Raw genomic sequence first — 14,000 nt, 5'->3', positions numbered from 1 at the left:
AATGGTGCAGCTGTACAACATTTTGAGGATCTGAGGGCCAATGCCGAATCTTTTCAGCCGCCTGAGGGGGAAGAGGTGTTGTCGTGCCCTCTTCACAACTGTGTCGGTGTGTGTGGACCATCGTAGTAATTTCTTAGTGATGTGGACACCAATGAACTTGAAGCTCTCGACCCGCTCCACTACAGCCCATCGCAAATCTCTGTCTCTTTAAGTGGCGTGTGTGTGTGTGTCCTTGCATGAGTGTGTGTGTGTCCTTGCATGAGTGTGTGTGTGTGACGTATTCCTTTTCAAACCTGTGTAGGTGTTTATTCCTATTGATACTGGTTTTCCCTTGAGGCTGGCCCTTCCCCCGACAGATTGACCCTTACCTGTGGTCTTGTTTCTGGGCTCTGCTTCAAGGGATGAAGACTGATCTGTGGTTTCTGGGCTCTGCATCAAGGCATGAAGACTGATCTGTGGTTTCTGGGCTCTGCATCAAGGCATGAAGACAGATCTGTGGTTTCTGGGCTCTGCTTCAAGGCATGAAGACTGATATGTGGTTTCTGGGCTCTGCCTCAAGGCATGAAGACTGATCTGTGGTTTCTGGGCTCTGCCTCAAGGCATGAAGACTGATCTGTGGTTTCTGGGCTCTGCCTCAAGGCATGAAGACTGATCTGGGGTTTCTGGGCTCTGCCTCAAGGCATGAAGACTGATCTGTGGTTTCTGGGCTCTGCCTCAAGGCATGAAGACTGATCTGTGGTTTCTGGACTCTGCTTCAAGGCATGAAGACTGATATGTGGTTTCTGGGCTCTGCCTCAAGGCATGAAGACTGATCTGTGGTTTCTGGGCTCTGCTTCAAGGCATGAAGACTGATCTGTGGTTTCTGGGCTCTGCCTCAAGGCATGAAGACTGATCTGTGGCTTCTGGGCTCTGCCTCAAGGCATGAAGACTGATGTGTGGTTTCTGGGCTCTGCTTCAAGGCATGAAGACTGATCTGTGGTTTCTGGGCTCTGCCTCCAGGCATGAAGACTGATATGTGGTTTATGGGCTCTGCTTCAAGGCATGAAGAATGATCTGTGGTTTCTGGGCTCTGCCTCCAGGCATGAAGACTGATCTGTGGACTCATTTAGTCTGTGGAAAGACTCACTATAACGGGGAAAGAAAAAGGAGGACAGAAAGGGAAGTGTTGCTACAGAGCCAAAGTCTAAATTAGCTATATTTGAACAATGACCCAGTGTCTTCTGTCTGAAGCCTTTGGGATGGCCTGCCATTATGAAACACACTAGTATGCCTACACCAGGGGATGCCAACCCTTCTCCTGGGATGACTATTGACTATTATAAACTGGGTGGTTCGAGCCCTGAATGTTGATTGGCTGACAGCCGTGGTATATCAGACCGTATACCACAGGTATGACAAAACATTTATTTTTACTGCTCTAATTACGTTGGTAACCAGCTTATAATAGCAATAAAGCACCTCGGGGGTTTGTGGTATATGGCCAAGATACCACGGCTAAAGTCTGTAACCAGGCACTCCGCGTTGCATCGTGCATAAGAACAGCCCTTAGCCGTGGTATATCGGCCGTATACCACACCCCCTCGGGCCTTATTGCTTAATTATACTGCAGCATTGTTGAATACTCGTTTCTGATTGGTGAGAAAGGCATTCTAGAATGGACATTAAAACCAGATAACGGGAGAGTTGGAGAAGATATGGGGACTTGCAGACTGTATTTCCTACAAAGTTACAGAAAGCTAAACCAACAACCACACAAACTGAAATAGGACACATTGTAAACGCAGGTCCAATGAGGAAAAAACTTTGCTAGATAGTATTCATTTGTTTTTGCAGAGACATATTTGGGGGGGATTATCTGATGACCTAACATGGTGAGTGATGAACATGAATTTATCCAGTGTTTCTAGTTTGACCAGCTGTTTTCAGCAACTGAGATTTGTTTTGAATTCGGTTGCCATATTGGCTGGTTTGCTAGCGACAAGCTATTTAGCTAGTTTCTAGCCTAATGTTTGATATGCAATTATGATATCCTTGTAATTAACAGTCAATGTTGACGAGTGTTCTGGCGAGAAGGCAAACTTTTATAGCTATGCCAGGGAAAATCAGGCATTATTAGCTCATTGTTCTGGATGTATACAAATTAAGGTAAACAGCTACTTTGCTGTTATACTGACTGCAAAGGTCGCGACTGTGTTAGCTTTAGCTAGCTTACTTAGTTCTCATTAAAGAGTTAGAACTAATTCTAATAGGTGAAGGCTAATGCTAACATGACAGATAATGCTAACATATGATCGCTAATGCTAACATGACAGATAATGCTAACATATAGTCGCTAATGCTAACATGACAGATAATGCTAACATATGGTCGCTAATGCTAACATATGGTCACTAACATGACAGATAATGCTAACATATTGTCTCTAATGCTAACAAGACAGGTAATGCTAACATATGGTCGCTAATGCTAACTTGTGCACACGTAACCAGTAATGCTTAATAGTGACCACGAGTGTTGTTTTGGTATTCGCAGTGAATAAAGTAACGCTCCCTATACTTTCAATGTATTTTTCTGCAAAAAAGGTGGGTAAACCCTTATATTTACCCTCCCCTACAACAACTGAGCACTAATGCTAACGTGTGACCGCTAATGCTAACTAGTTACAGCTGTTTGACTGAGTTGGCTGATAGTCTGACCTCTGTGTGACCTTCTTCCTGGCAGGTCTCAGTATCCGGGGTGCTCAGGAGCAGGATCCTCCGGACCCCCAGCTCATGAGGCTGGACAACATGCTGCTGGCTGAGGGCGTGTCCGGGCCAGAGAAAGGTGGTGGATCTGCAGCTGCCGCGGCAGCAGCCGCTGCAGCGGGGGGCGGAGCCGAGAACTCCATTGAACACTCGGACTACAGGGCCAAGCTGACGCAAATCAGACAGATTTACCACACAGAGCTGGAGAAATATGAGCAGGTGAATACACAACTGACTTCCTGGTCACACTGACCATTACATTGTTCAGGATATATGGCTGCATGAAACTTAATGCGTGAAACTTAATGCGTGAAACGTAATTATAATAATAGTAATAAAAGTAATAATAACAATAATAATAACAATAACAACAATAACAATAATAATAATAACAATACTAATAATAACAATAATAATAGTAATAATAATCACAACAATAACAATAATAATAATAACAATACTAATAATAACAATAATAATAGTAATAATAACAATAATAATAATAGTAATAATAATAATAATACAAGTAAATAATAATAATAATAATAGTAATAATAACAATAATAATAATAGTAATAATAATAATAATACAAGTAATAATAATAATAATAGTAATAATAATAATAATAATAGTAATAATAACAATAATAATAATAATAATAATAATACAAGTAATAATAATAATAATAGCAATAATAATAATAATAATAATAATACAAGTAATAATAATAATAGTAATAATAATAATAATAATAGTAATAATAACAATAATAATAGTAATACTAGTAGTAATAATAATAATAATAACAGTAATAATAACAATAATAATAGTAATAACAATAATAACAATAATAATAGTAGTAATAATAATAATAGTAATAATAACAATAATAATAATACAAGTAATAATAATAACAATAACAATAATACAAGTAATAATACCAATAATAATTGTAGTAATAATAATAATAGTAGTAATAATAACAATAATAATAACAGTAATAATAACAATATTAATAATAGCAATAATAATAATAGTAATAATAATAACAATAACAATAATAATAATAGTAATAATAATAATACAAGTAATACTAACAATAACAATAATAATAATAATAGTAATAAAAATAATAATAATAATAGTAATAATAATAACAATAATAATAATAGTAATAATAATAAAGATAACAATAATAATAATAACAATAATAATAATACAAGTAATGATAACAATAATAATAATAATAATAGTAATAATAATAATAATAACAATAATAATAATAATAACAATAATAATAATAATAATAGTAATAATAATAACAATAACAATAATAATAATAACAATAATAATAATACAAGTAATGATAACAATAATAATAGTAGTAATAATAACAACAATAATAATAATCGTATTAATAATAATAATAGTAATAACAATAATAATAGTAATAACAATAACAATAATACAAGTAATAATAACAATAATTGTAGTAATAATAATAATAGTAGTAATAATAGTAGTAATAATAACAATGATAATAATAATAATACTAATACTAATAACAATAACAATGATACAAGTAATAATAGCAATAATAATTGTAGTAGTAATAATAATAGTAGTAATAATAGTAGTAATAATAACAATAATAATAATAGTAATAATAATAACAAAAATAATAATAATAGTAATAATAATAACAACAATAACAATACTAGTAATAATAATAATAATAATACAAGTAATAATAACAACAATAACAATAATAATACTCATAACAATAATAATAATACAAGTAATAATAACAATAATAGTAATAATAATATATGCCAATTAGCAAACGCTTTTATCCAAAGCGACTTACATTTGACATACGGATGATTTTGGGGTCACTTTGTTGTAACTACACAGTTACATTTCTTATGCGAGATCCAACCAGCAGGGATGAGGTTCCTGGTTCCTGTTTACATTTAACGGGACAGAGACCATGTCGTTGGTTTACATCACATTTATTTATTCTTAACCTACACAGTAACAACACCGGTTGGTAATTGGATGTGAAAAGTTCGAGGTCATAAGTACATCCTTGAAAACCTTGTACAAAGTACACTAAGAACAGAAAGACCCACACTGAATTATGTTCCCTATTACCAGCTTTATTGTCAATGTCTCGATCCAACACGGATCATCGTCAGGTCAAACAGAGTGGGTGATCCCATCCCTAAATATACACACATTTCATCCCATAATGCACGTACATTGTTTATATTTACTGCACATAGATATAGGTGAAATAGAGAGTATAGCATGGAAATCAGTCGGTAAAACTGAACTCTTGATTCTAATCAAACATACTCATGCCTGTCATGTAAATGAGGTGGAGGAAGACAGCACACACCTCTCCTAAGAGTGTGTTGCTTTTATGGTGCGTCCAGACTTCTAATTAGCCAAATGTTTTACTTAGGAAATTAATATGAACTCAAGTGTTTGCTCAATAAACAAACTATAAAGAAGATTCAGGTCCTCCTAGAAATAAGATCTACAAGGTGCATGTCTGACACGAAGTAGCTTCCACTGTTGGTGAAGATGTAGTAATGCCTGTACACACACACACACACACACACACACACACACACACACACACACACACACACACACACACACACACACACACACACACACACACACACACACACACACACACACACACACACACACACACACACTGACACACACACACACACACACACAACATGAATGATTTACCGGTAATTAAATTCCATTCGATGATGTAAGTGTTAGCATACTGACACGTATGGGGGTATGGTAACTTATTGAGTGACTATATCACCCACATGGTTTCCAGTCCTGGTTACTGTTGAGCTTCCCACGACATCCCTCCCCTCTCCGCAGGCGTGTAATGAGTTCACCACCCACGTGATGAACCTGCTGAGGGAGCAGAGCCGCACGCGGCCCATCTCTCCCAAGGAGATCGAGCGCATGGTGGGCATCATCCACCGCAAGTTCAGCTCCATCCAGATGCAGCTCAAACAGAGCACCTGTGAGGCCGTCATGATCCTACGCTCCAGGTTCCTCGACGCCAGGTGAGTGTGTGTGTGTGTGCATGTGTCTGTGTGTGTGTGTGTGTGTGTGAGTCGGTGGTGTGTGTGTGTGTGTGTGTGTGTGTGTGTGTGTGTGTGTGTGTGTGTGTGTGTGTGTGTGTGTGTGTGAGTCGGTGTGTGTGTGTGTGTGAGTCGGTGTGTGTGTGTATATGTGTGCGTGTGTATATGTGTGTGTGTGTGTGTGTGTGTGTAGGATGTATGTGCATTAAGACTGATTGTCTTAAGTGTGTTAGTGTGTAATTTACATCTAAAACACCTCTCTATTCTGGAGTGTGTTTTAGTTTACCATTAATGAGGAACAACCTGTTAAGCCACTCAATCACCATCACTGGAGACAGGGGGAAATGAGAACCCACCTAGACAGTCTAAAGCCTTCTGTTATAGGCCATGAGATGGTAGGTGAGAACTGTGGGATATTCCTGGGTTTGAGAGAGAGAGAGAGACATGCTCACAGAGACACTGGGGGATCCTGAGGAAGTGGCACATGCCTGGTAGTTGGTCTGTACTGTTTCCTGTAATATACTTGTATTAATGTCTGTCCGGTGCTCATTTGAAATGGGCCTTGTGACCTCAGAAGGCCAGGTAGGCTAGAAGGAGCTGTTAGTCCAGTTAGAATAGATTGATGAGTCCGTTTTGACATCTGCAGGTCTATTCAATGTATTTAATATTCATTGCCTTCTCTCTCCTCTCATTCTCTCTCTCTCTCTGTCTCTCATTCTCTCTCTCTCTCTCTGTCTCTCATTCTCTCTCTCTCTCTCTCTCTCTCTTCTCTCTCTCTCTCTCTCTCTCTCTCTCTCTCTCTCTCTCTCTCTCTGTCTCTCTCTGTCTGTCTCTTCTGTCTTATCTCTCTCTCTATCTCTCTCTCCTCTCTCTCTCTCTCTCTCTCTCTCTCTCTCTCTCTATCTCTCTCTCCTCTCTCTCTCTCTATATCTCATCTCATTCTCTCTCTGTCTCTGTCTGTCTCTCTCTCTCTCTCTCTCTCTCTCTCTCTCTCTCTCTCTCTCTCTCTCTCCCTTTTCTTTTCGCCCATCTCAGACGGAAAAGGCGGAACTTCAGCAAGCAGGCCACGGAGATCCTGAACGAGTACTTCTACTCACACCTCAGCAACCCTTACCCGAGCGAGGAGGCCAAGGAGGAACTAGCAAAAAAGTGCAGCATCACTGTGTCCCAGGTGAGTGACGCTACAATACACATCCACCACCTGAAACGAATATATGACTTAATGAGAGATAAAGTACCGCTTGTCTAGTGTTGCCAGTAACACTATTCTGTCATCTACTTTTGAGTAGCAGTGAATTGAGTATACCTTTGAGGGCTCCTGATTGGCTGAAGGTTGTGGCTACCAGGAAGTGACATGAACATGCATTGTTTTACAGTTGGCTGTAGATTCCTTCCCAATGTGCATGCCTCCCCCCCCCCCCCCCATCATTCCCACCTGCCACGTGTGTGTGTGTATTGTGTATGTGTTGTCTCGGTCTGTCAGATCTGCTCAGCCTTGTGACACTGTGACAGCGGTGAAAGGGAACTGGAGCGTGTGATGCTGGACGGAGCGTTCGGTCGCTGCGCTAGCCAAGCGCTACGTGCTAACACGTATTAAAAAAAAAAGTGACCTGCATAGGCCGTGCGTAGGTGGTCACCATTCCTCCAACCCCCTACTCCAACACAACTAGACCTTCTTATCTATAGGCATTATACTTTCTTCAACGGAAAGCCCTATTTTACCCCAAGCATGTTTCCTTTTCCCAATGCCCCCCCTCCCCTGCTCCTAACAACCACATCAATGTCTACTTATCTAGTTACTATCATGTGAGAAACTACTCTCAAATCTTTAATTAACAGTATTCCTCAGTTAGGATTTCTAGTGGTTCTGTTTTCTTGGTCCCCCCAAAAAATATAAGCGATCATCCCAGTTTGCGCCACAAAAAAAATAAAAAAATGTACTTTTGAAATTTGGGTCTGTAGTAGTACTTGGTGCCTTCCAGCGAAAATTTGTCCCCCCCCCCCCTCCCCCGCCATTTTATTTTTCTCCGTGTCGTTAAGCCGTAAAGCATATGATGTGAAATGTTGTCTCTTTTGTGTTGGGGGAGGGGGTGTGGCCTGAGTGCAGACCTGTCATATGCTGTAAAAAGCCCATTCTTTTCTGCCTTCAGGGTGTGGGAACCACCATCACAGTGTCACAGGTATGTTACGATCTCTCTCCTCATCTGCTCTGTGTTTTTCCTGTTGTCGTATGTCCATGTTCTATGATAATAATGTATGTTTTCTCAATACACAGTGGCAGGCTACTGTTCACATGGGACAAGATATACAGATGTATGTACAGTGGGGCAAAAAGTATTTAGTCAGCCACCAATTGTGCAAGTTCTCCCACTTAAAAATATGAGAGAGGCCTGTAATTTTCATCATAGATACACTTCAACTATGACAGACAAAATGAGAGAAATAAAATCCAGAAAATCACATTGTAGAATTTTTTATGAATTTATTTGCAAATTATGGTGGAAAATAAGTATTTGGTCAATAACAAAAGTTTATCTCAATACTTTGTTATATACCCTTTGTTGGCAATGACAGAGGTCAAACATTTTCTGTAGGTTTTCACGGCGGTGTGTTTGGGATCATTGTCATGCTGAAAGACCCAGCCACATTTCATCTTCAATACCCTTGCTGATGGAAGGAGGTTTTCACTCAAAATCTCACGATACATGGCCCCATTCATTCTTTCCTTTACACGGATCAGTCGTCCTGGTCCCTTTGCAGAAAAACAGCCCCAAAGCATGATTTTCCACCCCCATGCTTCACAGTAGGTATGGTGTTCTTTGGATGCAACTCAGCATTCTTTGTCCTCCAAACACGACGAGTTGAGTTTTTACCAAAAAGTAATATTTTGGTTTGATCTGACCATATGACATTCTCCCAATCTTCTTCTGGATAATCCAAATGTTCTCTAGCAAACTTCAGACGGGCCTGGACATGTACTGGCTTAAGCAGGGGGACATGTCTGAGACTGCAGGATTTGAGTCCCTGGCGGCGTAGTGTGTTACTGATTGTAGGCTTTGTTACTTTGGTCCCAGCTCTCTGCAGGTCATTCACTAGGTCCCCCTGTGTGGTTATGGGATGTTTGCTCACCGTTCTTGTGATCATTTTGACCCCACGGGGTAAGATCTTGCGTGGAGCCCCAGATCGAGGGAGATTATCAGTGCTCTTGTATGTCTTCCATTTCCTAATAATTGCTCCCACAGTTGATTTCTTCAAACCAAGCTGCTTACCTATTGCAGATTCAGTCTTCCCAGCCTGGTGCAGGTCTACAATTTTGTTTCTGGTGTCCTTTGACAGCTCTTTGGTCTTGTCCATAGTGGAGTTTGGAGTGTGACTGTTTGAGGTTGTGGACAGGTGTCTTTTATACTGATAACAAGTTCAAACAGGTGCCATTAATACAGGTAATGAGTGGAGGACAGAGGAGCCTCTTAAAGAAGAAGTTACAGGTCTGTGAGAGCCAGAAATCTTGCTTGTTTGTAGGTGACCAAATACTTATTTTCCACCATCCTACAATGTGATTTTCTGGATTTTTTTTCTCTAATTTTGTCTGTCATAGTTGAAGTGTACCTATGATGAAAATTACAGGCCTCTCTCATCTTTTTAAGTGGGAGAACTTGCACAATTGGTGGCTGACTAAATACTTTTGTTGCCCCACTGTACAGTATAGGAAAAACATTCAAAAAATCCACACAAGACATCCACATACATGCACTGTACATGCACGCGCACAGAAAACCACTAACAGTCTTCATGACAGTTGCATGCAGTTTTACATAGACTACAGAACAGACTGCAGAGCAGACTACAGATCAGACTACAGAGAAGACTACAGAGAAGACTACAGAGCAGACTACAGAACAGACTGCAGAGCAGACTACAGAGCAGACTACAGAACAGACTACAGAGAAGACTACAGAACAGACTGCAGAGCAGACTACAGAACAGACTACAGAGCAGACTACAGATCAGACTACAGATCAGACTACAGATCAGACTACAGAGAAGACTACAGAGCAGACTGCAGAGCAGACTACAGAGAAGACTACAGAGAAGACTACAGAGCAGACTACAGAACAGACTACAGAGAAGACTACAGAGCAGACTACAGAGCAGACTACAGAGAAGACTACAGAGAAGTCTACAGAACAGACTACAGAACAGACTACAGAGCAGACTACAGAGCAGACTACAGAGAAGACTACAGAACAGACTACAGAGAAGACTGCAGAGCAGACTACAGAACAGACTACAGAGAAGACTGCAGAGCAGACTACAGAGCAGACTACAGATCAGACTACAGAGCAGACTACAGAACAGACTACAGAACAGACTACAGAGAAGACTACAGAACAGACTACAGAGAAGACTGCAGAGCAGACTACAGAACAGACTACAGAGAAGACTGCAGAGCAGACTACAGAACAGACTACAGAGAAGACTGCAGAGCAGACTGCAGAGCAGACTACAGAGCAGACTACAGAGCAGACTACAGAGAAGACTGCAGAGCAGACTACAGAGCAGACTACAGAGCAGACTACAGAGTAGACTACAGAGCAGACTACAGAGAAGACTACAGAGCAGACTACAGAGCAGACTACAGAACAGACTGCAGAGAAGACTGCAGAACAGACTGCAGAACAGACTGCAGAGCAGACTACAGAGCAGACTACAGAGCAGACTGCAGAACAGACTGCAGAGAAGACTGCAGAGCAGACTGCAGAGCAGACTACAGAGAAGACTGCAGAGCAGACTGCAGAGCAGACTATAGAGCAGACTACAGAGCAGACTACAGAGCAGACTGCAGAACAGACTACAGAGTAGACTACAGAGAAGACTACAGAGCAGACTACAGAGAAGACTACAGAGCAGACTACAGAACAGACTGCAGAACAGACTGCAGAACAGACTGCAGAACAGACTGCAGAGCAGACTACAGAGCAGACTACAGAGCAGACTGCAGAACAGACTGCAGAACAGACTACAGAGCAGACTACAGAGCAGACTACAGAGCAGACTACAGAACAGACTGCAGAACAGACTGCAGAGCAGACTACAGAGCAGACTACAGAGAAGACTACAGAGCAGGCTACAGAGCAGACTACAGAGCAGGCTACAGAGCAGGCTACAGAGCAGACTACAGAGCAGGCTACAGAGCAGACTACAGAGCAGACTACAGAGCAGACTACAGAACAGGCACTGGCTCCCTTCGTATGGAAGAAGAAGGAGCACCATGGATATGTCACTACACATATTGTATACAGGTAGTGGTCACTCTCAATGGATCAGAGCCCCTCACCTGTAGCCTGACGGACAGATCTACCAACCTTTTGGCTGTCTTACTTTACAGCTTTGTTTGAGTTAGTGGGAGTCTCTGAAGTAGACATTATCCATTAGGTTGTATGAACATCTCAGACGGAACATCAATCTAACGTGGTTGACAGGGGGGAGTCTATTGGCCTGGGGTGAGGAGGAGGAGCGGAGGAGAGGAGATGCTAGTGAATTATTGAGCGCAGCTGTTTGGTTTCTCTCTCTGGTGAGTTGGGGGGAGAGGCCGGAGTTGTCAGGTCCCGGTATGGAGCAATACGTCTCAGACTCCCTCTTTCTGTGCTCTCTCTGTTATACTGTATCTACCTCTCTCGCTGTGTCTCTCTCTCTGTCTCTCTCTCTCTGTCTCTGTCTCTCTCTCCCTCTCTCTATCTCTCTCTCTCTCTCTCTCTCTCTCTCTCTCTCTCTGTCTCTCTCTCTCTCTCTTTCTCTCTCTCACCCTCCCTCTTTCTGTGCTCTCTCTGTTATACTGTATCGACCTCTCTCGCTGTGTCTCACTCTCTCTCTCTCTCTCTCTCTCTCTCTCTCTCTCTCTCTCTCTCTCTCTCTATCCCTCTCTCACCCTCCCTCTTCCTGTGCCCTCTCTGTGCTCTCATATGTACTCTCTCTCTTTCTCTTTCTCTCCATCTTCTCTCCTTCCCCCTCTCTCAGAGGTCAGATGACTTCCTCTGTTTATCTGTCTCTCACAGATTGTGTTTTAGGCTAGGTAGCCTAGCGGGTAGAGAGGTGAGCCAGCAGCCGGAGGGTTTCCAGTTCGATTGCCAGGTCTGATGGAAAAATCATTTGACGGGAAGCAAGCTGGCAGCCGGAGGGTTGCCTGTATCAAATCCTAGATGCTATTGCCCGCCGTTGTGCCCTTGAGCACAGCATATAACCTCCGACAATAACTGTTCCACAGGCACCCAGTGTAACAGTCCCTTGCTCCAACCTCTATATGTATGTAACAGTCCCCTGCTCCAACCTCTATATGTATGTAACAGTCCCCTGCTCCAACCTCTATATGTCTGTAACAGTCCCCTGCTCCAACCTCTCCAACCTCTATATGTATGTAACAGTCCCCTGCTCCAACCTCTCCAACCTCTATATGTATGTAACAGTCCCCTGCTCCAACCTCTATATGTCTGTAACAGTCCCCTGCTCCAACCTCTCCAACCTCTATATGTATGTAACAGTCCCCTGCTCCAACCTCTCCAACCTCTATATGTCTGTAACAGTCCCCTGCTCCAACCTCTCCAACCTCTATATGTCTGTAACAGTCCCCTGCTCCAACCTCTCCAACCTCTATATGTATGTAACAGTCCCCTGCTCCAACCTCTCCAACCTCTATATGTCTGTAACAGTCCCCTGCTCCAACCTCTCCAACCTCTATATGTCTGTAACAGTCCCCTGCTCCAACCTCTCCAACCTCTATATGTCTGTAACAGTCCCCTGCTCCAACCTCTATATGTCTGTAACAGTACCCTGCTCCAACCTCTATATGTCTGTAACAGTCCCCTGCTCCAACCTCTCCAACCTCTATATGTATGTAACAGTCCCCTGCTCCAACCTCTCCAACCTCTATATGTCTGTAACAGTCCCCTGCTCCAACCTCTCCAACCTCTATATGTATGTAACAGTCCCCTGCTCCAACCTCTCCAACCTCTATATGTCTGTAACAGTCCCCTGCTCCAACCTCTCCAACCTCTATATGTATGTAACAGTACCTTGCTCCAACCTCTCCAACCTCTATATGTATGTAACAGTACCCTGCTCCAACCTCTGCCTCTGTATGTCTGGTTGTCTATGGGAGGTTGAGATAAAGCAGATGTCCCATTTCAGTTCGGACCTTGTGTCTTCTATGTCTTCACGGTTCCTTTCTTGCTTAATTCATGCATCTCCACTGGCATCTCCACTACCATCTCCACTGGCATCTCCACTGGCATCTCCACTTGAATCTCCACTTGCATCTCCACTACCATCTCCACTACCATCTCCACTACCATCTCTCCAGTAGCATCTCCACTAGCATCTCCACTATGTCTGTAACAGTCCCCAGTGGAGATGTTACATACATCTCCACTGGCATCTCCACTAGCATCTCCACTGGCATCTCCACTAGCATCTCCACTGGCATCTCCACTAGCATCTCCACTAGCCTCTCCACTGGCATCTCCACTAGCATCTCCACTAGCCTCTCCACTAGCCTCTCCACTAGCCTCTCCATTAGCATCTCCACTAGCCTCTCCACTAGCCTCTCCACTAGCATCTCCACTAGCATCTCCACTAGCATCTTCACTGGCATCTCCACTAGCCTCTCCACTAGCATCTCCACTGGCATCTCCACTAGCCTCTCCACTAGCCTCTCCACTGGCATCTCCACTGGCATCTCCACTAGCATCTCCACTAGCCTCTCCACTAGCATCTCCACTGGCATCTCCACTAGCATCTCCACTAGCATCTCCACTAGCATCTCCACTAGCTTCTCCACAAGCCTCTCCACTAGCATCTCCGCTGGCATCCCCACTGGCATCTCCACTGGCATCTCCACTGGCATCTCCACTAGCATCTCCACTAGCCTCTCCACTAGCATCTCCACTAGCCTCTCCACTAGCATCTCCGCTGGCATCTCCACTAGCATCTCCACTAGCATCTCCACTAGCAATTCCACTGGCATCTCCACTGGCATCTCCACTGGCATCTCCACTAGCCTCTCCACTTGCCTCTCCACTTGCCTCTCCACTAGCCTCTCCACTAGCCTCTCCACTAGCATCTCCACTAGCCTCTCCA

General features: G+C 42.6%; 1 protein-coding gene across 6 annotated transcripts in view; it reads left to right on the top strand.

Annotated features, from left to right (window-relative positions):
- Positions 1-14,000, top strand: part of LOC139408284 (pre-B-cell leukemia transcription factor 3-like) — a 69,807-nt gene that overhangs the window by 38,124 nt on the left and 17,683 nt on the right. For 3 of the 6 annotated variants that reach the window (XM_071151992.1, XM_071151990.1, XM_071151994.1), the window contains exons 3-6: positions 2,722-2,963; positions 5,662-5,852; positions 6,906-7,041; positions 8,021-8,050. In XM_071151992.1, the coding sequence (XP_071008093.1) occupies positions 2,722-2,963; positions 5,662-5,852; positions 6,906-7,041; positions 8,021-8,050 (599 nt within the window). The remainder of the gene's footprint in view (positions 1-2,721; positions 2,964-5,661; positions 5,853-6,905; positions 7,042-8,020; positions 8,051-14,000) is intronic. The other 3 variants (XM_071151995.1, XM_071151991.1, XM_071151993.1) reach the window with 1 other exon arrangement.

The sequence above is a fragment of the Oncorhynchus clarkii genome, chromosome 5 (assembly GCF_045791955.1).
Source record: "Oncorhynchus clarkii lewisi isolate Uvic-CL-2024 chromosome 5, UVic_Ocla_1.0, whole genome shotgun sequence".
Taxonomy (NCBI): domain Eukaryota; kingdom Metazoa; phylum Chordata; class Actinopteri; order Salmoniformes; family Salmonidae; genus Oncorhynchus; species Oncorhynchus clarkii.
This window is presented reverse-complemented; position numbering and strand designations above follow the sequence as displayed.